Raw genomic sequence first — 26,775 nt, forward strand, 5'->3', positions numbered from 1 at the left:
TTACCTATTCTATTCTACTGTTGCTGTACCTTTAGCTGAATGCAGCATAGGGAACAGGATATTTTGTCACTGAATGTTTGAAAAAGCCACTTGGTGTGTCCATTTCTGCCTACCATACATTGAGTCATTTGAAAACAGTAACCATTTTTTATTTTCAGATACTACATCAGTAATGAATACAAAGGAATGCCAGGAGGAAGAAACCTTTATAGGTGAGAAGAGTTCCATCGATTTTTTAAACTGGAATATTTTTACTTTTTTAATTTTTTTTTGTTTCTTCTTCAACTTGGTATTCACTACATTGTAGCTGTCCATTGATATGACACTCTTCCTTTATTGAGCACTTTAAAAAATGTTGGCATTTTTGTTTATTTATGCATCATTGTCACTTCCTAATAGCTAAATTCTCTCTCCCCTTCCCCCACCAAGCCCTCCCTTGAAATAAAGTATAGTTAAGAGAACACACTGACATATTGACAATGTCTGATGACATCATTGTTCCGTTTCACACCTGTATAATCTATCATCCCTTTACTTAGAGGAGGGAAATGTGTTTCAGTGTATTATGTACTCTCCACATTCATGGGAACTACAGGACATCATATACCAGGATTGGGTTATTTTAAAAATATAATTTGGTATATTTCTACAAAACAGGTTTAGGGATTTGGGATTTTAAAAGCTTATTTTCAGAAAATAGTTGAATGTCACTGACTTACTTTAGGACACTGATAACTTTTCTAACTGGAAAACGAGCTCCTTTAGTTCTCTCTGATTATTCATTAATCCAGGCATTAACAATTGACTATTTACTTTTCCAGAATTAATCTTGATTCGTCTAAACTTGTGACATGCATTACCTGTGAATTTAATCCAGAAAGGTGTCAGTATTTTTCAGTATCATTTAGCCAGAAAGCAAATTTTTATCAACTAAGATGTTCAGGTGAGTTTGAACTGAATTTGATCGTGTAATCCAGTGTTTACTTTGCAGCAGGGCAATCTGAGATGCCTCCTTTCACTTAATTAATAACTGAGTCAAATTAATAGATTATAGTGGAATTTATTGTTAGAGAGCTTGAATTAAAATCTCAGTTGTTCTACTTGCCGCCTTTGTAACCTTGGACAAGCATCCCCTCTCTAGGTCTTAATTTCCTGGTCTATAGAACGAGAAGGAAAGACTAGAGGTTTTTTTTAAAGTTCTATTAACTCTGATTCCTAAGATTTAAAAACACTTGTTCACATACCATTATGTATTTACAGGCAAGGATCATGTCTGCCTTCTCTGTTTAATTTTCTTTTTCTTTTGGTACTAGTATATTTTGTTTGTATATTATGTAGTGTATTATATAGTTTGAAAGCTCTTTATTTGTAAGGTTCAAATCTACTTTATTTCAATGAGTAGTGTCCTACAATGGTTCCTAGGTGGGTACTTAAGAAATATTTTGTGATGATGGTGCTAATGGTCTACTCACCATCCTCATTCACCTTCATGGAAAGTAATTGTTCACACAGCTATGATGCTGAACATTGCTGTTATTGAAATTTACTTGGGGAAGTTAGAGTCTCCCTTGACGCTGTTAACCCTGAGCACATGGATACTATAAACAGGGAAAGTGCTGCTGTGGAGCTCATCTGTTTTTGGTTTGGATTTAGGTATTCTTTTGAGAAGACTAACCAGCTTCATATAAAATTCATGTTCCTTAAAGGAATAAAGATTCTGTGTCATTTGCAAACAGAGAAATTTTGTTGCTACCTTGGTAAATGAAATGCGTACTTTTAAAAAGAGTACACATTTCTTTTATGATCGTTTATACAATCACAGAAGCAATCTTAGGCAGTTATAGAAACAATTATGACCTCTTATACAATAATTTTTCTTCTTATTAAGTCCATAATAAAAAAATAAAAGTCTCAAGAGGTCACCAAATAAAGATCTCCAAACTAGTCACTTTTTTCGTTTTTCTGAAAGGTAGTAATTCTTACCAATTTGTTAAGTAATAGTAAGTGATTTAAAAATCAGATAAACAGTAGCTGAAGCAATCAGCATGCTCAAGAGGACGTAGCTGCCAAAGTAGAATTGAGATTGGCTATTTTTCAGGCTCTCTATTTCCTTAGCTTAGAGTAAAAATTTGAAGTTATAAAGCACACATATATTTCCATATAAGCTACAAGAATCTCCCACAACTCCTTTTTCTCTTTCTATCTGTCTTTTGTTCTGTCTCTATCTGTCTCTTTATGTTGTGTGTGGTGGCGTTTATGAAGTGCTTTCTGTGTGTTAGGCACTGTGCCAGATGCTGATGATATAAAGCCAATAATGGAATAGTCTCTGAATTTAAGGAGCTTGGATTTGATCTAAGCAGAGACATACGTGCATGTATACATATAAATACATGAATAGCTGTGTGACCCTGGGCACATCCCTTAACTTATATTTGACTCAAAAGGGGTAATAATAGCACCTACCTCCCAGGGTTGTTGTGAGGATCGAATGACACAATATTGATAAAGCCCTCAGCACAATGCCTACCTAGCATATAGTAGACACTGTGTCAGTGTTAGCTGTCATCATTATTACAAATGAAACAAAACATATGTGTAAATATATAAAGGAACATATGTGTGTATGTGTATTTACATCAAAGTGTGCAGCCTCAGAATCAGGAAGAGCTGGGTTCAGATTCTGTCTCTGACATATCTACTGCCTGGGGGATCCTGGACACGTCATTTAGCCTTTCAGTACCTGGACAGTAACTCTTCAGTTCTCTAAGACTATAAGTTACAGAGCGTGTGCCTGTCTACCTCAGGTTAGTAAGTTTCCTCATTGGGTGCTCTGTATATCAGTGAAGTCACAGGTCTGGTCCAGCTATATCTGCCTATGTAGGTTTGTTTGTCTCTCTGTCATTTATCTAGTGTGTAATAGTGTTTATAAGGTATAGTGAATGGGGCACTGGGCTTGGACACAAGAAGACCTGGGTTCATATCTTGCTTCAGGCACTTATTAGCTGTGCAACATTGGGCAAATCATTTAACAACCTCTCTAGTCCTCAGTTTCTTCATCTGTAAAACAAGAGGGTTTCACTCAGTAGTCTTTGAGGAACTTCCCAGGTCTAAATCTGTGATCCTGTAGCTCTCTGTCTTTTTCTCTGAAGGAAATGTTCACAGGTTTAATTTTTTTTTGTACTCTGCGGAAATAATTTTTAAGAAATCACTACCAGAGTTTCATCAACACCAACTGTCCTATAAATGTATAGCATTGGTCATCAGGAGGATTAGGAAAAATGGTGAGGCTGGCTAAATGAAAATTCATCACCATTGTTACTGAAACAGGGCAGAGCACAAATCCTCCAGCCAGTGGGTACTCTAAAATGGATAAAAAGGAATGTTGGTACCCTAGGGAATGTCAGAGCTGGAGAGGCCTTTAGGCTACATCTTGTCTACCCTCATTTTAATAAGAAAATCACTATCCAAATGACTGAAGTGACTTGTCTACTATGCTATGTTATTGCCCCTCCTTATTATTAGAACAGGTTTTATGAAAAAGAAAAGAAAATGGAAATTATAAAAACATTCTGGTAAAGTTGAAGGCATTTGATCGCATCTTTGAAAAGCAGCAAATGCAATCTTCCCTTCTCCCATCCACCCAATGTTCCACCCCCCCAAAAAAAATCATTCACCTAAACTTGTCTTTTCTTTTGTTATATTAACAGGCCCTGGCATTCCCCTTTATGTTCTGTACAGCAGCCATAATTTTACAGGTATCTTGTAAGCTCTCACCCTTCCTTGGTGGCTATGTTTGTGTGTGTGTGTGTGTGTGTGTGATTAATGGTGAATATAATTCTCCAATAGCATTATTTTCTTTAGTTTTAAGGCCCTTGACAATGAACCATAGAAAATCCTTAGAATCTCATGTATATATGGATTATGTATCAATGAGTCACATTTTTCTATTTGAATATATTGCATAATAAAAATGACTCAGACTGAAATGAATTACTGATTTTTTTTATTCTCTTGCTTAGTACTTGAAGTGCAGGAAAACAACTCAGAATTGAAAAATATGCTGAAGGAAGTCCAGATGCCCACAAAAGAAATTGACTTCCTTATATTGAATAACACAAGTAAGTTAACTAAGCCTACATGTATATATTATTCTGGAATAGCATTTTTCATATACATCCATGGTTATTATTTTTTTAATATATAAATTTTATTTTCTTCCAATTACATGTTAACACAGTTTTAACATTTTAAACAAAAGTTTTGAATTCCAAATTCAGACTCTGTCAGATACGGCAAGCAATCAAATATAGGCTATACGTGTGCATTCATGTAAAATATTTCCATATGAGTCATACAATGTTATTTTTAACGAGAAACTTAACTTTAAAAAAAAGCATTGCCTTACAGTACACACTGCATGTATGTTGAAATTTTGTTGTTCACATTTTCAAAAGCTATTGTTTCCTGCCACATCTTTGATCAGGACTCCTTAAACATTTGGTTTATAACATAACATTCTTATAATGAATTAGTGAATGAAAAAACATTTATGAAGTGCCTTCTGAGTTGCCAGGCATTGTGTTAGCTGTTGGAGATACAAATACAAAAGTGAAATTGTTCCTGCCCTCAAGGGATATATATATTCTAGTATAAGGAGATAGCATGTATTAGGAGAACCTAGAAAGTGTCTTGGTCTGGGGCATCCAGGAGATGGTGAATGGAATCAGGTTATGGTCAGTTGTCATTCCCTTTTAGAATTCATTTCAATTTAGTAAACATTTATTAAGCTCTTACTAAGTGCCAGGTGTTGTGGTAAGCTCTTGGGGTACAAATAAGAAAAGGAAGGTAATCCTTGCCCTCCAGAAGCTTACAATCTAATGGGGGAAGACAATGCACAAAAGGAAATTGGAAAGGAGGTGGGGGACAGGACACCAGGAGGTAACAGTATGAGGCATCATATTCCTTGGAGTTGAATCTAAACCGAGCTGCAGAGGAAAATGGAGTGAGCTGGAAGTCCAATTCCTGCCCTTTGTAAAGGAAAGCTTTATTTAGGAAGAGTTTAGTAAAGCAGTAGAAGCAAAAGTAAAGTTGACTTGATCACCATTCTCTGAGCAAGAGATTGAAAATGGAGGTAGGGGTGGATAGAGCAGAGAGTGCAGTGCAGATGACAGAATGGCTAGGGTGGATGGCTGCATGGGATTGGGGCAGGAACAGGTGAAATATAGTAGATTAGCAGAGTTTGCATTCAAGCAGTCAGAATTTTGTGACCCGAGGCAGGAGTTCTAAAAAACAGTGGATTAACAGAGAAGCTGCTGCTACATTTTAGGTACAACAAACTGTCAACTCCTCATTCTGCCCCCATGAAATAATCTAGGTTACAGCAATATACTATGTAATTGGGTACTGATATCTTCTACCTAAGGGCAGTTAGGTGGTGCAGTGGATAGAGTGCCAGGCCTGGAGTCAGGCAGACTCATCTTCCTGATTTCAAATCTAGCCTCAGATACTTACTAGCTGTGTGATCCTGAGCAAGTCACTTAACCCTGTTGCCTCAGTTTCTTATCTGTAAAATAATCTGGAGAAAGAAATGGCAAACCAATCCAGTATCTTTGCCAAGAAAACTGCAGATGAGGCCATGAAGAGTCAAAACGTGACTGAACAACCATCGTCTGTCATTATTCATTTGGAAACTTCAGTCTTAGACCTCAGGCTTTGTGTTATGCCTGGAAGATATGAAGTGCCTAATAAATGCTTTTTTATTCCTTAGAAGAGGCACAGTGAATTTCTGAATCTTTTTCTAAAACTCATTTTGTATATTGAACATAAAAGACTGGTCTGAGCCCTGTTGCATCAATACCTTGGCCAGCCACAGGCTGTATGCAGAGATTTCCAATATGTAAGAAATCTTCAAGAAGACATGCTGTTTACTTGAGTTGTGAACTTCAAAGTATCATCACCTATTATATCCTGTTCTTTTAAATATTGGTTAGCTGATTTACAGCTGTTCTCAGTACTTAAACTGCTTTCATCTTGAACACTTTCGAAGCCCAACTTTAACTGCAGCCATCCTGGTGGAAATTCTTCTTTGGGCTCTAGCAGCATCAACCAGTATAATCTCAGATAAGATCAAGACAAGGACCATCTACATCTTCTTTGATGGAGGTTTCCTACCTATGGTCTCTAGGGTCCACAATAATCAACCATTTTCTCCCCAACTATGTCAGGAAACAATTGGATCATATTAAAGAAACACGTATTTTCATGGCATAAGTCCTATTTCATTCATAGCTCTCTAGGCTGTAATCTTAGCATCCATTCAGATTCTTGTGTCCTTACTGGCCTTAGCCATCAGTAAATTGGTGGTCTTCGTTCCTTATTCCCAAACAAATAAGAAATGGTTAGAAGTCCCCAGCAACTTATGACTAACTAACAATGCCATCCTTCTAAGCTGTTAATGACTACAGTAATTCGTTCATCTCAGATGTCTAATAACATCAGTTTTTCTTCTTAAATGATTTTGTTCTGTTTTTATTTTTAATTGCTCCATTTCTTACTTTTAATTTTATGTGCAACCTCTAATATATTTTTTGGAAGTAAGCAAGGTATCAAAATCCTAATAAATAGATGATATGTTAAGGTCTTCCTTTTTAGCTGTCTGATTCCCCCCCTCCCTTTTTAGTGGATTACTTTTAAATAAAGTATCCGGGGAAATGAGGATTACAGTTTCTATAAAGGCTTTTCAAGAAACTTGTTTTCAAAACAAACTGAGGTGCAGGAAGAGATGTTAGAAGAGCTGTATATTAAAAATCTACTCATGGAATAATTGACACTCCCCGCCCTCCTTTCCTCTCCCACCTCAAGTGAGGTGGGAAACTAGGAAAGATGACATGCTTTCAAAATTGAAGCGCTTCAGTTTAGTCACCTGGCATTGATTGGAGGAGATCAAAGGGCAAATGGTATGAATCACTAACACACCTCCATAATCAGCCATTTTAATTGCGTGGTTCTCCATATGATGGTCCAGTGGTAAATATACACGATGGAAATTTGAATTTTTGGTATTCGCTTCAGCGTCACATTTAGTTCAGAGACACAAAAAATAGAATTTAGCTTTCTGTGCCAGCACACTGTAAGGTATAAAGCAGAGAAAGTCTATCTTCGTACATAAAGAAACCAGTCCTTCCTCTTTCATACTGAAATAACTACCAGAAAAGTAAAACAAGAAGTAGAAGAGATAAAGAAAATGAGTTAAAAACTATTTTAGTTAGAAATCATCTTGTACCTCATCAGATGCATTTTATCTTTTCCGTACGTACTTTAAAAACACCCCAGTCTAAATTTCCATTTTGAATTTCAGAGCAAAGGAAATTAATTTATTTAGGGGCAAGTGTTACTAAAAATGTGTCTATAAATAAATTAAGAGTCCAAAGCCAAGATGATACAGCAAGTAAATAATAGATTACTCTTTCTCTAGGTCTCTGCTCTTCAATTTACAAAAATGTTATTAAATCAGAATTTTAAAATCAAGTTGAGGCCAACTGAATATCTGAAATAGCTTCAGGAAATTTCAAGGGAAAGGAAAACATTTTGGAGGAAAAACTCAGAACATAAGTCATAAACAAAATAGATAGCTTGGATTCCAAAAATGAAGTAATAATATATATGCCTTAGAAATTTTAACAGGCACTTTAATGTTGTCAGGCACTATATATTCTATTGATACAATTAAAACAATTTTATTAATTAAATATTTTCAAACTAATTTTACAGAGTATTTTAGATCTTTTAAAAAAATACTAGAACCAAACCCAATTAGTTTCTGTCTCTGTTCTATTGCAGCTTGTCTTCTTTCAGGCCTTGGTTGTAGCTTATGATATGCATGCATATATACTTGTATATACAGATATATCATGTATTGGTGTTTTTTGATAGCCTTTCATAACTCACTCACTTTCTTTTTTCATTTAGAATTTTGGTACCAGATGATTTTGCCTCCTCATTTTGATAAATTCAAGAAATACCCTCTTCTGATAGAGGTGTAAGTATGAATTAAAAGGATTAAAATGTACTTGGGTGTTAATAGCCAGGCATTACTTAATGATGTTTTTCCTGGAATAGTCTTCTGAAGGATCCGATAACATTTTCCCCTATGTTTTCGGAAGCATTTGGTAGCGATTTCATGATTTTTCTACATCTGTTTTGGAATCAGAAATCAGTGGGAAGGCTTTCCTGCTGTCCCTGGTATCATTCTTTAGAGGCACTAATCTAGGCCTCTTCTCTCATATCCTTCCCTTAAGTCATCTGACTTTGTGTATCTTCATCAGAGAAGAAGTGGACATGTTCTGCATCTGTCACCATGACCATTCTTTACGTCATTCTGAGGTTGCTAGCAATGTAATCTTCAGTTTTCCTGTACTTCTAATTTTAAAAGAGAATTTTAAGAAACAGTGGCTATGGTTTAGGACTGACATTCTTCACTATTCCTTTCTTCTGTCTCACTAGAACATCTCTTAGTGATTACCTTTGGATCCTTCTTTCCCTCGAAGTTCTGCTCTCTTAATTTGTGAAGAGGTATATGATTTCCTTTTCCCCTTTCTTAATGAAGGAGATAAGATGAGGTATGAGAATATTATTTATACTTTAGAGAAATCATAAAGCCTTTGCCTAAGAAATATGGATATTGAGATAGGTTACAGTGTGGACAAATCAGCAGCACAATCTTTTCTAAATAATTCAGCTTTGTAAGTACTTTTTGAAAACCATAGTGATAGTTATATTCAATTATTATTTTAACATTTAGGTTACTCCTGTCCATATTTATTCTTTCAGTAATACTCCTTCCCCATCCTAAATTCCTATTACTGTCAATACTTTTCTCGTAAGTTAAAAGGTAGAAGAAGTGGTGTGCTGGTAAATGTTTAATAACCAGCTTTCTAGGGAAAAAATACTATACACATGACACACTTTTAAGTTTAATCTTAATTATTAACATTTTCTCCATCATTTTATTAAGTCTAGACAGTGAACAAAACAGTAAGTCAAACTCTGATTTGTAGCATTTACAATTTACTGTTTAGCTTGTAGGCTGGTCTGAGCTGGCTCAAGCACATCTCTGGTTGGAAGAGAACTTAAAGTTTATCAGTTCAAGATAATCATTTTTTAAATGAGTCAACAGAGAACCAAAGACCTTGAAATCTAAGGTCATAGAGCTAGTTATGCTAGTAGTTAACAGGGGCCAGGGTAGAAACCCAGATCTTCAGACTATACTTACAGTGACTTTCATGGTAAATGAACAAAAACCCTGATTGCTTTTCACGTTTGTGTTCCAATACAGCATGTGAATCATGGGTGCAGAATATGTACTAATATATACTAATTATACATATGATGTATGTGTATGTGTGTGTATATATGTATGTATATGTGTGTGTATATATACACATATTATAAATAACTATATATACTAATATCATAACTACATATACTACATAATATTATATATACTATATAATTATATATACTAATTATAAATAACTATATATACTAATAACATACAGCTATATATATATGTAAAAAACTATACTATATAATAACTATATATACTAATTATAAAAGCACATAGATAAGTGATCAATTAAGAATGAAATTAGTGTCATAAGTCTAGAGCTAGAAGGAATATTAAGGATCATCTTGTCTAAATCCCTCATTTTGTAGATGAAGAAACTGAGGCCCAAGGAGATTATATCCCCTCAGTGCACCTATCCAGTCACCAGCTTTTGCTATTTTGCAATATTTCTCCAGTCTCCACTCTCACAGCTATCACCTCAACACTTTTCACCTAAGTTATTGCAACACTTTCCTGATTGGTCTCTCTGCCCCAGGTCTCTCACCACTCCTATGTGCCCTACACACTGTTGCTAAGTAATTTTCTGTAAGTGGAGATATGACCATGGGACTCCCCTAAATCAGTCAACTCTAGTGGCTTCCCGTTGCCTCTAAAATAAAATACAGATGCTTTTGTTTATTTTTTTAAAACACTATACAACCTAGTCCTAACTTACCTTTCTGGTAATTGAATATTACTCCCCCTTTTGCACTCTTATGATTTAACAAAATTAACCCTTTCTCTTTATCTCACATATGGCAGATCCATCTCCCTATCTTTGCATAGGTCATCTTCCATCCTTGGAACATACACCTTCTTTTCCTCGGCCTCAAAGGGCACTCTCTTTCTTTAAGATGCAATAAAAGCACCATTTAAAAAAATAAATATTTTTTCAGTTATCAAGCATTAATTTTTTCTCTCTCCCACCAACCTCCCCCGTAGGGGAAAAAAAAAAGCAAAAACAAGACCCTTTTAATAATTAAGCATAATCAAATGAAATAAATTCCCATATTAGTTATGTCTTGTCTAAATATTGTGTGTCTCCTTTTACACGTAGTCCATCACTTTCTGCTCACTTCAGTCTGTATTGTTTCATACAAGTCTTCCCAGCTTTCTCTCAGACTTCCCCCTTCATACTTTATTATAGCATAGTAATAGTCTTTACATTCATAGAGTGATTTGTTCTACTATCCTCCATGTTGGGCTTAATTTTTAGTTCTTTGCCACTACAAAAAAAAATGCTGCTATAAATATTTATATACCCATAGGAACTTCTTTCTTTGATTTCTTTGAAGGGTAGGCCTAGTAATGGTATCTATGGATCACTGGATCAAAGGGCATGCCTAGCTAGTAACTTTTGGGGCATATTTCCAAATTGCTTTCCAGAGTGACTTGACCGGTTAATAACTGCCACAACCATGCATTAGTATGCCTTGTTTTCTTCAACCTCTTCAACATTTATAATTTTCCCCTTGTTGTCCACTTTACCAGTCTGCCAATGGTTATGAGGTAGAACCTTAGAATTGCTTTAATTTGCATTTAAGTGCTTGTGTTTGGGATCATAGGTAGCTTCAGTTTCTTCTTTTCAGAATTCCTTGTTCATATCATTTGACCATTTATTAGTTGGTTAATGGTTCTCCCCATATATAACTTTGAATCAGTTCCTTAGGTATCTTAGAAATGAAACTTTTATCAGAAAAACTTGCTGCAAAAATTTCCCCCCCAGATAAGTTTCCCTTCTAATTTTAGCTGTGTTAGAGTTGTTCTTGTAAAAATAAGGCACTATATTCTGCATGTAGCTTTTTCTGATCCCCCAAGTGTTAGTATCCTCCTCCCAAACTACCTTGTATTTGACTACTTCACATACATTTTTTATTTGCTCTACATCTATGCTGCATATATTTATATAGGTACCTGTTGACTCTCACAATAGATTTTAAGCACCTTGTATATAGAGATTGTTTCATTCTCTCTACTTGAATCCTGAGCATCCAGCACAGTGCCTGATGACAGTAGTTTAATTAGTACTTGTTGACTGATTTGTTGTCCCCCAGATAGCAAATGAAAGAATGGAGATTTTTCATTCAGGTCTCATATTTGAAAGTTATCACTCTTCACTGCACTCCACCCATCTCCTAAATGATATTCAGAAAATCTAAAGCTGATTTTTCACCACAACTATTATGCTTCTTTTAGAACTTAGACACATAGACTGGTTCTGACTTACAGTTGCACTGGTGGTAAGCTCTCATAGTGAGCTCTGAGCCCTGAAGAATGGGTTCAAGTTACTGAGTCTCAGAAATGAATTGGTCAACATCTTTTCATCAATATTTTAAGGATCATGTGTTTGGTATGGGCACTCCATCCACCAACTTAGCTTATAGCACTTATGCCTGGCACATAGTAGTGCTAATAAATATTTATTTGTTGATTAACTATCAAATTGTCTTCCCAGTTCCCACGGCCAAAAATGTTTTTACCTGGAAGGTGTCCTGCTACTATGAACCTAATCTGGACTTAGCTGGGCTAGTTTCTGAATGATAGATGGCCACCCTCAGGCTCATACTTCAAAACTTGTGCGCTGGTGAACATTTGAACTCGAATCTTCCTGATTCCAGGGTCTGCATTCCAACCATTGCGCCACCTAGCTATCAGGATAAGAATTTAGCAAAGGATATTTACAAATCATCCCAGAAAAAAACCTTCAGTTTCTAGTACATGCTAAGCTCTACCTATCATTCATATTCTCTCTTAGCACACAAATGACAGTTGTAGGGGGAAAAAAATCTGTTATTGGCTGATTCTGAAAAATGGTATCAACCAAGTCACAGAAAAGGAGTTGTTTAATATTTACGGCAAGCTATTTAAAATTTCTTTTTACTTTACTAGTGGTTTTCTTTCCGTTTTCCAGAAGTTGTTATTCCAAATAAAGAATTGTCTTATTCTTTCTTTCATATTTTTGTTTCAAGTATGAAAGAGGGACTAAGACAAAGTCATGGGTGACAGCATGGCATGGCAGTGGGCACTAAATTGCTGGCCTTGGAGCTGGGAAGATGTGAATGTAGGCAAGTCACTTAATCTCTCAGAGTTTCAGTTTCCTCCTTGAAAGATTTGGATAACAATGCCTGTAATACCTATCTCACTTATCTCATCTTGGGATCTTTAACCTGCTGTCCAGACGTCAGTTCTTATTAAGGAAGAGATGGGGAGAGTGCAGAAGTAGGTAGAGTGGAGATAGGCTGGAAGCCAGGTTCAAACAGAGGAGCAGTGCTAAGGAATATGAGGACTGGCTGTTTAAGCAGCAAGATCCATCCTATGTTAATGAACAAGAAGGGTCATTAAGGACACATTAGTTAGGGAAGAGAATTCTGACAGCTTTTGTGTAGGTTAGATGGAAATAGGAAAGGATGAGATACAGGGTAATTTAGGAATGTTAAACTAAATTCCAACATCCCCATTGTCACTGTTTTCTGTTGATTTTCTAAAGAGTCTCATTATTCTTCAGCATTCCTATTGAACATAGCTTTCCACTCATATCCAGAGGAGTGCTGCATAGTGGAGAGAATGCTGGATTTGGAGACGGGAGAACCTAGTTTCAAGTCTCATCTCTGACCCATTCTGGCTGTGTGACCTTGGGCAAGTCAGTCACTTAACCCTTGGTGCTCAATGAAACTCTTAATTTAAGACTAAAAACTCCCTAGAAAATGCTGAACTACATTGGTGGAGGGAATATCTTTATCCAAGATATCCTTGTTATCAATGAAATGTTAGATCCATTCCCTCTCCCTCCTTTAATTGCCATTTTTAATTTATATTTTTAATATAAAATGTTGGCCTATGGAATTTGTGTTTGCCAGCACTGGAATCATTCAGAAGTAAAACTGATAAATATCTTTGTGGTAATGATGCAACCATTATGGTCAGTTTGCCAAGATACCTTGGGTCCAACTTGGACTTCTTAGTGATATATAGGAATTCAGTTGCATGGTCAAAAAAGCCCAAATTTCTTTTCCATAGGGAAGATAATGTCAAGAATACCTAATTAGACGCACAGTTGCAGAGGCTAATTTTGGAATCTTCCACAGATATGCAGGACCCTGTAGTCAGAAAGTTGACACTGTCTTCCGACTTAACTGGTCTACTTACCTGGCCAGCACGGAGAAGATTATAGTGGCCAGCTTTGATGGCAGAGGAAGTGGCTATCAGGGTGATAATATCATGCATGCAATTAATCGAAGATTAGGAACATTGGAAGTTGAAGATCAGATTGAGGCAGTCAGGTGAGTATATCTGGAACATCTAAAAGGCCTTATTATTTTAGAAAATCCATACATGTATGTATTTGATTCTCAACCCAAGGCTTTCCCCCTTATACATTTGGGATATTGGGATTAATAAAAAGGTAGATGTAGGAACTTTAAGTTAGTTAATCTATTTATTTTACTCAGTAGTGGTCAGCTCATTACACTAGAATCGTAAGCATGTTCCTGGGGATAGATAATTGTTGGCCCTTTCCCTTCCCCACTCAGCTTCTTCTTAGGGGAAGGATCAGTGGTGGGCCCACTTCATACTTTGTGAGTGCCTTTTAACTAGAAATAACTAAATCTAGGCTATGCAATTAAAGCGACATGTTGCAAAAATGGCACCAGTTCCAAGAAGATGATTAAAGTGTTGGGAAACAATATGTAGAAGGAAAGGCAGGGAAAACTGGATAGCTTAAGGAAAACAACTCAGAGCAGGATGTCTTCCCTTTGACCAGGAAACAGTCATGAGATAAGATCATATGAGGGATGGCCAGTTTTGTATGTTATGCAATTTCTTTACAGCATAATTATGTATCATTAATCACTGAAATCAAAGGGGTTTTTATACGGTACACATAGAAAACAATTTAATAATGGCTTTGGAATTTTCCTTCAAGTCCTAGCTAAAATCCTACCTTGTATAGGAAGCCTTTCCCAGTCCTACTTAATGCTAGTGCCTTTCCCTAGGTGATTATCTCTAGGGTATTCAGTGTACTGTTTGTTTATGCATAGCGGTTTGTAGGTTGTCTTCAGCATTAGACCAAGAGCTCCTTGAGGGCCTTTTTTGCATCTCCAGCATTTAGCACAGTGCCTGGTATATAGTAAGCACTAAATAAATGTTTATTTATTGATTGAAAATGTTAAGAAAATCTCATAAAAAAAGATAGTAATGAGTTATTCTTACTATTCACTAAGAACTTACCCTGTATATGGACAATATGCTTAGATACTTAAATATCTATTATGTATTATGCCATACAGAAAAAACATGAACAAAAAGTGAATGGTATAAAAACTGCTGGTCTCTTAAACTTTGTCAAAAACTTTGTCAAATTCCATTTACCCAAGCCTTAGAAATGTATATTATAGAAAAGGGAGAAATGGTTTGTGAAATGTAAGTGGTGTAAAAACAAAAGATAACAGTAAGAATTTGTTTTTAAAATATCATCAATTGAAAAAATCAAACCCCAAAGTTGTCACCAGAATGCATCATTTGTTATTTTTTAAACTTTTATTTCAATTAATGCTTGTTTGTTTTCCCCCTGCCCCCTTCATGTCTTTCGCATTAGAAAAAAAGGAAAGAAAAGGACAACCAACAGTCAAAACAAATTCTCACATTTCCCAAAATGCGTGTCTTATTCTTTTGGAGTCATTCATTAGTTGTTTTTTCTCCCCATGAGGCACAGATATAATCACGTGACCTTTTTTAAGGTAATAGAAATATCTTAAGATTAAAGAGCAAAATAAAGTCGAAAGATCACAAGAATCTCCCTTAGAAGAGCTCATCATTATAACGCTCAGATCCTAAGATCCTCTCATACTCTTGCCCAGATCCATTTTGTTAGGCAAAGACATTTTATAAAACGTGATGCCCGCAATTGCCTTCTTTTGGATGGTGCTGAGCTAAGCTGGGGAAATTATTTAAGTGAATGGTATTTAGGTTCTTAGGTAGGAAGCCCAAGGATACATTTTTTAAAAGCCTTACCACTGACTAGATCCCCAGATGTTCTCTCTGGACCTTGGATTGCTGCATTGCAGGGGTAGCCACTCTCGAACTCACAAACATCTGGATAGATTTAAATTCAATTATGTAAAGAAAAGTGCATCTGGGCTGCAAATTTTTATATAAAGCTGTGAAAAAAACTGCCAGGATTTGTTTTCTGTGAATCATACACACACACACCCGCACACATACAAATTAAGCTAAGAACATTCCATGGAATCCAACAAAAGGTAAAATGTTTGATTTTGGCATCTTAAAAAGTTAAAAAGAGGAAGTTGATTTCAGGTCATTATTTGATTCCCATGACTTTTTGGATAGATTTTAGATTCTCATTTTCTTTCCACCCTCATTTTAAAAAAATCACAGGTAGATAAAGAAAAATAAAAGTGTTATGTAAAGTTGGGTTACATTTTCGGGCATGGTACTGAGCTCATTCCAATGAACTTTTCATGTTTCAGACAATTTTCAAAAATGGGCTTTGTGGATGAAAAACGAATCGCAATTTGGGGCTGGGTGAGTAATTGTTTGGTTGGTGAATCAGTATTTATGTCATTTATTACATGTCACTCAGAACAGAAAGTCTTTCCTTTGATGAGCAAACAATTGTAGAATAAAATCATGACGGGGATGGCTAGTTTTTCGTCTGTATTGTGTATTTTCTTTACAGGATAATTAAGTGTCATTTTAAACTTAGGTCCAGAATAAAAGAAATATTGGACTGGAACTTCTATTTTACATTAGAATCTTAGTTAAAATAGCAAAGATGAGTTAACTTCTCTGTTCCTGGCTTTTTCCTCAGCTTAGGGGGTTGAACTTAAATATTTGAGATCCCATCTTATATTCTGTGATTTAGGATAAAATATATTTCTATTCTGCTTACGAAGACACATGAACTCTTTTAGACCATTAGAAGACTATTTTGATCACCCCATTTGCAGTACAACAAATGGTGCCTTTATTTGAGCAGCTAGGTAGTACGGTGAAGAGAGTGTTGGACTTTGGGTCAAGAAGACCTGAGTTGAAAAGTTGCTTTAGATACTTACTAGCTGGGTGATTTAACATGTCAGCTTCAGTTTCTTCATCTGTTAAATGAAGATAAGAATAGTACCTAACTACCTCACAGTGTTGTTGTGAGGATCAAATGAGATAATATGTGTAAAGCATTTTTTAAACCTTAAAAAGCTCCATACATACTAGCTATTATTATTATCTAAACTCATCCTAGAAAATTGTAAGTTTAAATTATCTGTTACCTTATAGCATGTATATCCTATGTTCTGAGGATAATAGTTCATCTCACCAGTGTAAGGAGTATTCCAGATTAAATGTCCCTGAGCTCTGAATGTATGTTTTCTCAACTGATTTTGTATACAGTCAAGAAGGGAACAAGGAGGAGGAAGAAGAGAAGGAGAAAGACATTGAGAGAAAGACAGATAGAGACAGAAAAATACTGACATGAAGAAAGAACAGTAGACTGGCAGAGAGGAGACAGAGAGTATTCCTGTTTTAACGGGATATTTTCAGTAATCAATTATCCTGGATTTCTTTTGTGTATTGGCATCACGCTTTCATCAGGGTTTGGTTAAGGGCACATTCCCATCCATTATCCTCACATCTACCAAGATGTCCCAGAGTTATTAAAAAAAAAAAGTAGCCTTGAAATTCTGTCCAGTTAAGATGAATGTAAGACGTGCCTCTCATGCTTCCTGTCTCTAATGATTCATGATACAAAAAGATGTAAAAAATGTAGCAAACTGAGTTATTTAGGATATACCTTTATTCTTTAATGCCATTATAAAAAATATGTGTATATCCATTCCTTAGTCCTATGGTGGATATGTCTCCTCAATGGTCCTAGGATCAGGCAGTGGCATCTTCAAGTGTGGAATAGCTGTGGCACCTGTATCACGATGGGACTATTACGGTAAGTGACTTATTTTGTTTTTGTGAAATTCTAGGGGGGCTTACACATTGTATCACATGTTTTCTATACATTTGGTATTTTGACATATTCTTTTGATCAGTTTCTAAAATATCCCAGATTTCATCTCTCTGTAGGCAGATATTTGTATTTTCTCCAATTTAAGGTATAGATTTCACACATTAGTGTCCAGTGGAAATCTGGTTACTCTTCCTTCAGTCACAGAGCAGCTGTAATTGGGGCTTGAACTAGAAAGAGGGAAAAGAGCATTCCATGGCTTCTCTGGAAGGCTTAAGTTTCTTCCTACTACTTGTGAGAGATTGTGTGTGTGTGTGTGTGTGTGTGTGTGTGTGTCATAGTGTTTAGAGTCCCTCCCCCAACACATAACTGGCCATGTGACCCCAGGGTAAGTCACTCAGTTTCCCAGTATTCTGAGCAACTTTTGTTGAAAACTTTAGGTTGCAGACAAAGAGCCAAGAGCTAGAAGTAGGTGGTTCTATATGCTAATGAAATCACAGGTCTAGTTCCTCCCCCTACTTATGAAATGTTGAAAACGTGCATAGGGTCCTCAGTTTCCCCTTCTGAAGATGGAAGGATAATTGGGAAGTAGAGCGTGGGGGGGGGGAAAGTACTTTTTCCTAGTCCTCATTTGCTGTTGTCTCAAGACCGGGATATAGTATAATTAATTAATTAATGTGAATATGGTAACTAAATATTTTATAGCCTAATCCTACATTTCACAAAAATACAATCAGATTTGCGATTCAAATAATGCAGTGTAGGAAACAGAATCCATTTTTTTTTTCTGCTGAGCCAATTTTGGGGAATATTATCAGGTTCCTGGCCACCCTAGATGAACTTGTTTTCCAAAGGGCTATTTTCTTTCTATGTGCTAACTTTCTTATTGGCTTTGTTGTTGTTGTTGTTGTTGTTGTTGTTGTTATTGTTTGTTGGTTTGGTTTTTAAAACCACGGTGGCCTAATATAAAATGGAAACAATTGCTTTAGTTATTTCGGCATTAAAATAAGCTTCAATGGCCTTTTTTTTTTAAAAAAGCATCACTATTGCTAATCCCTTTTCCTTCACCCCAATTAAGGTCCCACCCTAAAAAGAAGGGGGGTGGGGTGTGTGTGTGTGTGTGTGTGTATATGTATGAAGAACCTTGTAACAAATAAATATAGTTATGCAAAATGAATACACACAGGCATGTTCAAAAATAGTTTTCTCTTTTTTGCACCTTGAGTCAGTGTGTTCTCTTTCAGTGGGAACATACCTCATCCTAGATCCTCTGGAGCCTCAGTTAGTCATTGCATTGATCAGAGCTTTTAAATCTTTAAGAGCTGTTCTTCACAATGCTCTTGTTCATATAGTTTGTCTTGGTTCTGTTCACTCTACTACATATCAGTTCATACTATGCAGGATTCTCTGAAATCACTTTTTATGGCATAGTAATATTTCATTATATTTATGTACCACAAGTTGTTCTGCTATTTCCCAGTTGGTGGGCATCCCTTAATGAAAAGTTTTAGGTTCTTTGCTTTTTTTTGGTTTTTTTGGCCTTTTAATAATTGCTTAATTTTTGCCCTTCCCCCAAAGGAAACAAGAGGTAAAGAATTTGTAGAACAGCTTAAGAGACAATCTTTTTAAAAATCCATTTATCCTTTTATACTATAATAAATCAGCCTTATTGTAGAAGCAATGCCTGACCTCATTTAAAAAACACATTTATTAAAATGTGTTCAACAACAATGACAACTTTTTTTAATCTTAAAAAAATAAATTGTGATTTTTCAGAAACAGAAAAACAAACCAACAGGAGAACCCCTTCCTTCCTCAGTAATAACTTCTTGACATAAGTGCACTTAATACAGTCATATTCCAGCTCTTACGCCCAGTAGAAAATGGCTTTCATAGCAGAGAAGATAAGCAGATAAGCTGAGATGAAATTTCAGTTGGACTTCACATACTTTTCACAGATTGTTTTTTATCATAAGTACTACCTTAGCCTTTAAACATATGCATTAACTTTATGGAGACTCTTGACAAGTCATTCTCTTCTAGAAATATAATGTAAAGAAATTATGATTTGGGATTAAAATTTCAAATAGTATCTTTATTTTTTTTGAAGAAAAATCAATGAATCATGATTTTGTAGATCAACCCCAGAAAAACAATCCAAAAATTCATAAAAATTCATGCTTTCAAGTTAAGAATAACTTCTTCTCAAGCTGCTCTACAATACTAGTCATCTAAAAAGGATGGTTAGAAAGACATAGAATGTGAATCATGTTTGGATGAAGTCCCCTTTGATGAGATTTCTCAGCAAATGGATGCTACCACAAAATTGCAGGGAAATCCATTTTGTCCATGCAGAGGCAGCTTGGAATAATAAAGGGAGAGGTGGCCTGAGAGGCAGGAAGACTCTGGGGTGAGGTTAAGCCTCTGACATGTCCTGGCTATGGGACCCTGGGAAGTCACTTACTTTGTCAGTATTCCAGGCAACCATCTAAAACTGAATTGCAAAGAAAGTGCTGACTTGTATCAGTAAAAGGAGTTTCTTCATATCAGTGAAATCCCAGGTTCTTGTCCTTTTCCTTATCTTAGTCCAGAGAACAGAATGTCATATACACACCAACCACATTCTTTACTATTATAGTTATTTCAAGTACCCATTCCTAAGCAAGCAATCATCATTTTCAGAAGGGACTTCTCTTTCTTGTTTTGAAATCCTGTTTAAGCTCTAGCTGGCAGCAAAAAAAAAGAAAAGTTTTAAAAATTCTTTTTTAGAACCCTTAGATGAGAATTTTATATACATTTTTATTTTCATTAAAATCAATTAATAAATATTTACTAAGTGCCTACTATGTGTCAGGCACTTTGCTAAGCATTAGGGAATACAAAAAGAGGCAAAAGACAATCCCTGTCCTCAAGCAGCCCACAATCTAACTGGGGAGGCAGTGAGCAACAAACATATGCATATATATAGGATACATATGTATAAGATATATAGGATATATAATATATGTATAGGATAAATAAGAAATAATTAAAAGAGTGAAGGCAGTGGAATTAAGAGGGATTGAGAAGGCTTCCTGTAAAAGGTAGGATTTTAGTTGAGACTTAAAAGAAGCCAGGGAGGTAAGGAGGTCAATAGTCAGAACAGAGGAGTGATAGCGTTCCAGGCATGAGAGAGAGCCATAAAATTTTATTGTTATATTATGTTTGTATATCAGTTTGCATTCCCCAATGTATCTGTGCCCTTTCCTGGAACCAGAGAGTCTTCCATTACAAAAAAAAAAAACACATTAAAAAAGAGGGCATAAAAACTGTTCAGCAAAACTAACTTATCAAAAAAAGCCAATAGATAATATTCCATACCCATAATTCCACATTTCTGGGGGGGTTGGCCCTCTCAGAGCTTTTTTCCTTTTGTGTCAAGCCCCTGTAGGTTATTTCAGTATGGATATGTATATATGTGTGTGTGCATGTATGTATATATACATAAGCAGTGTATGAATGTATACAGCTATCACCAAAATGGGAGTGTGGGATGATGAGGATAATTCTTTGCCTGTTACTTGTTTAACAGTTAAAGCATTTTATGCACTTCCCCACAAGTAGAACTTAATTCATTCTGTCTTAAGTACTTAGATCTATCTTCAAATTTGAGGGGGGGAACCCAATAACTTATAATTTTGCTTTATGATGATGGAATTGAGCTGGTTTATGAGTGTGTAAAGGAAATGGCGAATAATACAGAAAATGACAAATGGAAATAGCTCTATCTAAAATTCTACTCAAGTGTTTTGGTTCATTATGTAGAATTCTAAGATGTTTTTTAAAATGCAAGAATGAATACTTCAGTGACCAACCAGTCATTGGAAATATGCATGGTTTTCTGATTGTAAGAACCTCCCCCCCCATACACACAAAATATCCTCAGGGATATTTTCTTAAGTGTTCTTTCAGTACTCCAGTTTTCAAGGCAATTGAGGTAAATTATATTGTGATCAAAGGAAGTATCTTGAAAGGGTCAGAAGAGAGAAATGGATTGTTAGTAAGAATCCAATTTATTGTATTTCACCCAGTAAACTCTCTATTTTCTGCAGATGGGTGGATTATCCATTTTGTAGATGATCTAGATTAGGACCAACTTGCTTTTGTCTGTTCTTCACACAAGCTGAGTCCTGTACTCCAAACTGTTGGGATTGAGTGAGGAATAGATTAGAGCCATCTACTGAGGGAATATGACATTACTGGCAGAGTATGTGTGCTTATTCTGTACATGTGTATGTAATTGCATGTTTCTGATTGCATTATATATATACACACATTTTGGGGATTTTTCATTGTTTACTATTTTTCTTTTAATACTGTTATGTGTTAACATGTACAGAAAGGTCTATAAAGTAAGACTGTTAAAAGGAAAAAGTCCCTTTTGTCTGAAAGTGAGCTGTTTCTTCTGACCACACAGACTCAGTATACACAGAGCGCTACATGGGACTTCCAACCCCAGAAGATAATCTTGACCACTACAAGGTAAGAAACAACAAATCACATTGATTTCAAATTCCAAGAGAGTATTCAAGAATGTCTCACAGTACATATTTAGAAAATTTTTTTCCTTCCCAGAAAAAAAAAAGAAGACACAACTCTTTTTATGTAGACACCACACAGGTGGTTCAAAAACATACTTGGGGTTTTCCCAAGTATAGACTGTACAATTGGAATCTTTATCTTATCCCTAAACCCAACATAGCATACCAACCATTCTGTTCTATGAGAATTTCCTTTAGTAAGTGTCAGCATTTGAAACAACATTTCTAGTCAGAGTCAAATACATTTCAGTCTATGTCAGGAACCTATATAATTAGATGTTTTCCTGTTTTGATTTTTGAATTCAGTAATGATGCTTTCTTAGATCTATGTGAAATTATATAAAGTTATTTTTCACGCAGCAAACAGGAAGTTAAAAATTTAAAGTTGTTCTTTTAAAAGAATATATTTTAATAATAGAAAGAGAGTAACAACACATAAATATTGGGATGCTCATTCTGAAAGCGTGTATAGTAGACAGTATTTTCTTATACAGTAAAATGTATAAATTTTAATTTTGAAAATAATACTGAGTTCAGTTTCTTCAGGGGCTAGGAAGCTCTTTAAGCCTTTGGCACTTAATAGAGCCTCCCATGAATCTATCATCCTTATTAAGCTGGCAACTAAATTGAGGCAGTAACTTTTTTGCTTGTGGCCAAACATGCACCATTTTGTGACAGTAGAGTATTGGTGAAAGACCATGTTATCTTTGGAGCCAGAGAACCTGGCTTCCAATCCAGGCTCTGTCGCTTACTACCTTTTTGACATGGGGCACATTATTTCATTTCTGGAGGTTTTCAGTTGCCCCAATCTAATTGTAAAATGAGGGTGTTAGATTAGTTGGCCCTTGAGGTCCTTCCAGCTCTAAATTCTGTGATCCAGCGATTACATCTACAGAGAAGCTATACAGCAGTGTTTTCATTTTCTTGCATAATAATTTGACTAGGAGAGACTGAGATGGGCAGTGCCCATGAAAACGTATTAAACAGCCCCTGAACTGAACATGTTGAGCTTAGTGGCATCAAACAGGCTGGCAGCCTGATGGTGGAGAACTAACTGGCAGGTTGTTTCACAGATGGACTGCAGAGTTCAAAGTATGGTTGGGGCACATCTACCATCAGTAGGTCCATCCTAGTGTAGATACCAATCCAAAGCAGCAGGATTCCTTTTTGGTTGGTAATAGTTGATTCAAAATGCACATGTGGATATAGATCAAACTGTTTGGAAAGTGAGAACTGCACACTTTAGCTTCTTTGAGACACATCCCCCCCTTTCCTCTTCCTTTTAGTAAACTCTGAATCTGCATGACAAAGTAAGTCATCTTTGAGTTGATCACATCCAGAAGGAGAATCAAACCTCTTCTGAGGAGCAAGAACAAACCATAGCAATATTGATATGTTGTTATTTTGCCTTGTCCATATAATAAGAAACCTTGTGCATGAACTGCAAAAGATAGGTTGTGTTTGTATGATTAACACATGGACCTTGCGCAGTATTTGTTATCTTGTGTAAACATCCTCATTATTGCTATGACCTTGGGAACCATGTGACCAAAGCACAGGCTAAAAACAAAAGAAAGCCATTTGACTTTGTGAGGTAAGTGCCTAATCTTATTTCTGTTTATTTGCATTTGCTTGCGCTGCCAAAGCTTGTTTTGCAACCTTTGCTGTTCAACCAAGACAGGGCACTGTGGTGCAGAAAGGTGAGGACTGGCTTTGGAGCTAGCAGATTTGGGTCGGAATCTTGGCCTTGTTATTTACTACTTAAGTTTCCTTGGGCAAGTCACTTAACTTTTTCTTTCCTCAGTTTCTTCATTTGAAAAAATTATGGGCTTGGACTTGTTGGCCCCCAAGGACTCTTCCAGGTAATCTGTGTGGCTATAATGTAATAATTCATGAAATGACCAACTTATAAAAAGTCAATGAGTGTATAAAAAAAAATATGATTCTCCCCTTTTGAAACTAGAATTATCTTGCTCTGTCCTTGCCTAAAATACTCAGTTTGAAAAACATCCATCTTGAAAGTTACTGTTGATTCTTCTGCAAGTATCAAATTACAGTTTAAGTCCCGTAACAGAAACTATTGAATATGTAAAAATTACACAAATTTTCAGATATATGTTTTGGCCACAGAATTACCAGTGTCTACAGTAGATATTTAGAACGTGGTGGTATATGAAAAAGGTTGTGACCACGTGCTTCTTGGTATGCATCCTTTACCTTATATACTTATATCTGCAGGGAGTCCGAAAGGGCTAGCTAGCTTCCTTGGGTGCTTGTGGTCTGCATGCTGGCTGATAGGACACTTTTGTCATTCAGGATTCTGCTGCCTTAGTGGCTAGTTTTCCAACAGTCCTTTTTTTTTTTGTCTGTCTCTTTTTTCATGTCTTTCCTAGAGGCTCTACTTGGGCAGTGACACTTTTCATCTTTCTCCTTTAAACCCCCACTCCCCACCCCCTGCGTTAGCTGCATTAGGTAGCAATGTAAATAGGAGTCACTCTCATGCTGCCAATGGTAACATGAGCACACGGGGTGCACAGAGTCATTCTCTCACTTCACTGCGCAGATGGCACCAGAGGACTGTTTAATCCTTTCACGCCAGGAGTCGGATTTTCTTGGCACGACATCCATTGCTGGCAACGGGCACATTAAAACTGCCAGTACCAGGGAGCTAAAGGTTCCCAATGTGTTACTCAGAAGATTTATTTGGGAGGGTGGGAGGGTGGTAGTTAGGTGGGCAGGGGAAAGTAATGCAAATATATTGATTGAATTATTGTTTCCACAACGGTAAGTAGCTTCCTCTGTGTGGAAAAATTGAACCTAGATACCTATTTTTGGTGCACTGCAGGCATCAGAATAAAGCTGCCCTTCTTTGCTGTTAAAAACGAATCTGCTTTTGTCTCTGGCAGGGATATATTGGGGAGCTACTTCTTCCAATGTCCCCAGCTGCCCCTTTGGACCCTTTTAGCTCTGCACATTCTTCTTTTCTCCTTTTTTTTTTCCTGTGGCCTTTTCTCTGTCTGAATTCTCTCTTCTCTCTCTCTCTCTTCTTTACCTCTCCTTATTTCTTCTTATATCTCCTTTTTGGAAACAAAAAAAAAGGGAATTTTTTTGGAGAGTCTCACTAACCTCGTATCTGAGTGGGCCATGGGAAGATGCCTTGAAAACAACACACTTCCCCATTCTTTGGCTGTATCAACTCAAACTGTCAGTCAAATTTTATTGAGCACTCACAGGGTATGTAGTTTTGGAGGGTATAAAGTTGAGCAACCTCTAGTGAATTTGCACTTATCCAGAGAATTCTACATTGTTGCTTTTATTCTGGAGGTTCCCCACATATGATGGATGGCCACTGTATCTAGATGGATATAGCCAAGAAGGGACGAATGTTATATTTAGCTAGACACGATGAGTCGATGAAAAACAGTCTCCATAAGGTCATTCATAATCGAAATCTGGAAGCCTTTGGAGGAAGCCCAAATTACCAGGAAAACTAAATATTTTGAAATAAGAGTTCCACTTAACATTTCAGAATGGGAACTGGAAGGACATTAAACATTCTCCCTATCAGTTATTTAAATGGAACCAAGTTACATATGGTGAGAGGTAAAAATAAGGAAAGGCAAACAACAGTTCTTTGAGTGGCTTTGATGGTACTAGCATGCTTGATATCAAATAGTATGATAGAATCACTATCAATGGACACCTGGGATTAAGCTTAGTATGTATGCACAGACATACTAGTGCCTCTGTCCCAGGGTGCTGACCACATGTTGCTAATGACTGACATCAGAAAAGATAAATGACTCTTATTGGGTAACTGTGGTGGAGTGACTACACTTGGGACAGACATGCAGTATGGACATATGGAAATACCAGTTGAAGTGATATGTTATCTGTATGGAATCCTGGGCAGCAGCAATGGAATAGAACAGACATACAACACTCAGCAATGGTTTGCTAAGCAAAGCAATCATTCAGCCAATAAAATAATCATAAGAATGTCAGGCCCTGAAAACAGCAAATGTAGTTTTAAACTAAGGGGATTCTTTCCTTGGATCCAGTGGTGAAAGGTCTGGTGATTGTTCATTGATATGTTTTCCCCACACTTGTACACGTAAAAAGCAACACCATCTTTGGTGCTGTCATCAAACATAATATATTGACGTGAGATAGACATTCATCCATTCATTCAGGTATTTACTGAGTGCCTAAGTTGGGGGGGATAAAGAAGTATATGACATGATCTCTATCTACAAGTTACTTATGGTCTTATTGAAGAGATAAAACATATACTACTAGTAGTAGAAATACCAACTACTAAAAACATATACTACTACTAGTACATAAAACTACTAAATAGTAAGACATTGAATAATAAACTAGATTATAAGCTCCATGTCTTGCCAGAATTTTCTTCTTTCCCAATGCTTAGAACAGTTTTCCACATTCAGTAGGTGCTTAATAAATATTGAATTATTAAAGTGCTAACTGAATATTATTGTGTCAAAGTGTGTGTGACAGATGATAAGAATTATAGCCAGTCAGGAAGAGGAAAGATCATTGGAGTTATCAGAGAAAGCTTCATGGAAGGATGGGACTTAAGTTTGGTTTGATACTATTTGGCTAGATAGAAACAAGAGGGAGGTAATTCCAAGTTGTAGGGATAAAGGAAAGATGAGTAGCAGATAATATTGTTTAGGGTTGGATAGGTTGGCCCAATGTATGGTAGGATCATTCAAAAGGACTGTAAAGTAGGAAGAACCAAAGAATGGACAAAAAAAAATGGGGCAAGAATCAATCTAGAGAAAGTGTTGACTTTGGAACCCACAGAAAACAAGGAACTT

General features: G+C 36.2%; 1 protein-coding gene across 5 annotated transcripts in view; it reads left to right on the forward strand.

Annotated features, from left to right (window-relative positions):
- Positions 1–26,775, forward strand: part of DPP4 (dipeptidyl peptidase 4) — a 296,755-nt gene that overhangs the window by 64,353 nt on the left and 205,627 nt on the right. For all 5 annotated transcript variants that reach the window (XR_013483048.1, XM_021004926.2, XM_078146997.1 and 2 more), the window contains exons 15-23: positions 159–212; positions 822–943; positions 3,708–3,755; positions 4,020–4,118; positions 7,969–8,038; positions 13,471–13,665; positions 15,871–15,925; positions 17,237–17,336; positions 21,808–21,872. Coding sequence is in view for 4 of the 5 variants with exons in the window: in XM_021004926.2 (XP_020860585.1) it covers positions 159–212; positions 822–943; positions 3,708–3,755; positions 4,020–4,118; positions 7,969–8,038; positions 13,471–13,665; positions 15,871–15,925; positions 17,237–17,336; positions 21,808–21,872 (808 nt within the window). In the remaining variant the exon portion in view is untranslated. The remainder of the gene's footprint in view (positions 1–158; positions 213–821; positions 944–3,707; positions 3,756–4,019; positions 4,119–7,968; positions 8,039–13,470; positions 13,666–15,870; positions 15,926–17,236; positions 17,337–21,807; positions 21,873–26,775) is intronic.

Source organism: Phascolarctos cinereus, unplaced genomic scaffold (genome assembly GCF_003287225.1).
Source record: "Phascolarctos cinereus isolate Bilbo 61053 unplaced genomic scaffold, phaCin_HiC Scaffold_726;HRSCAF=1367, whole genome shotgun sequence".
NCBI lineage: Eukaryota > Metazoa > Chordata > Mammalia > Diprotodontia > Phascolarctidae > Phascolarctos > Phascolarctos cinereus.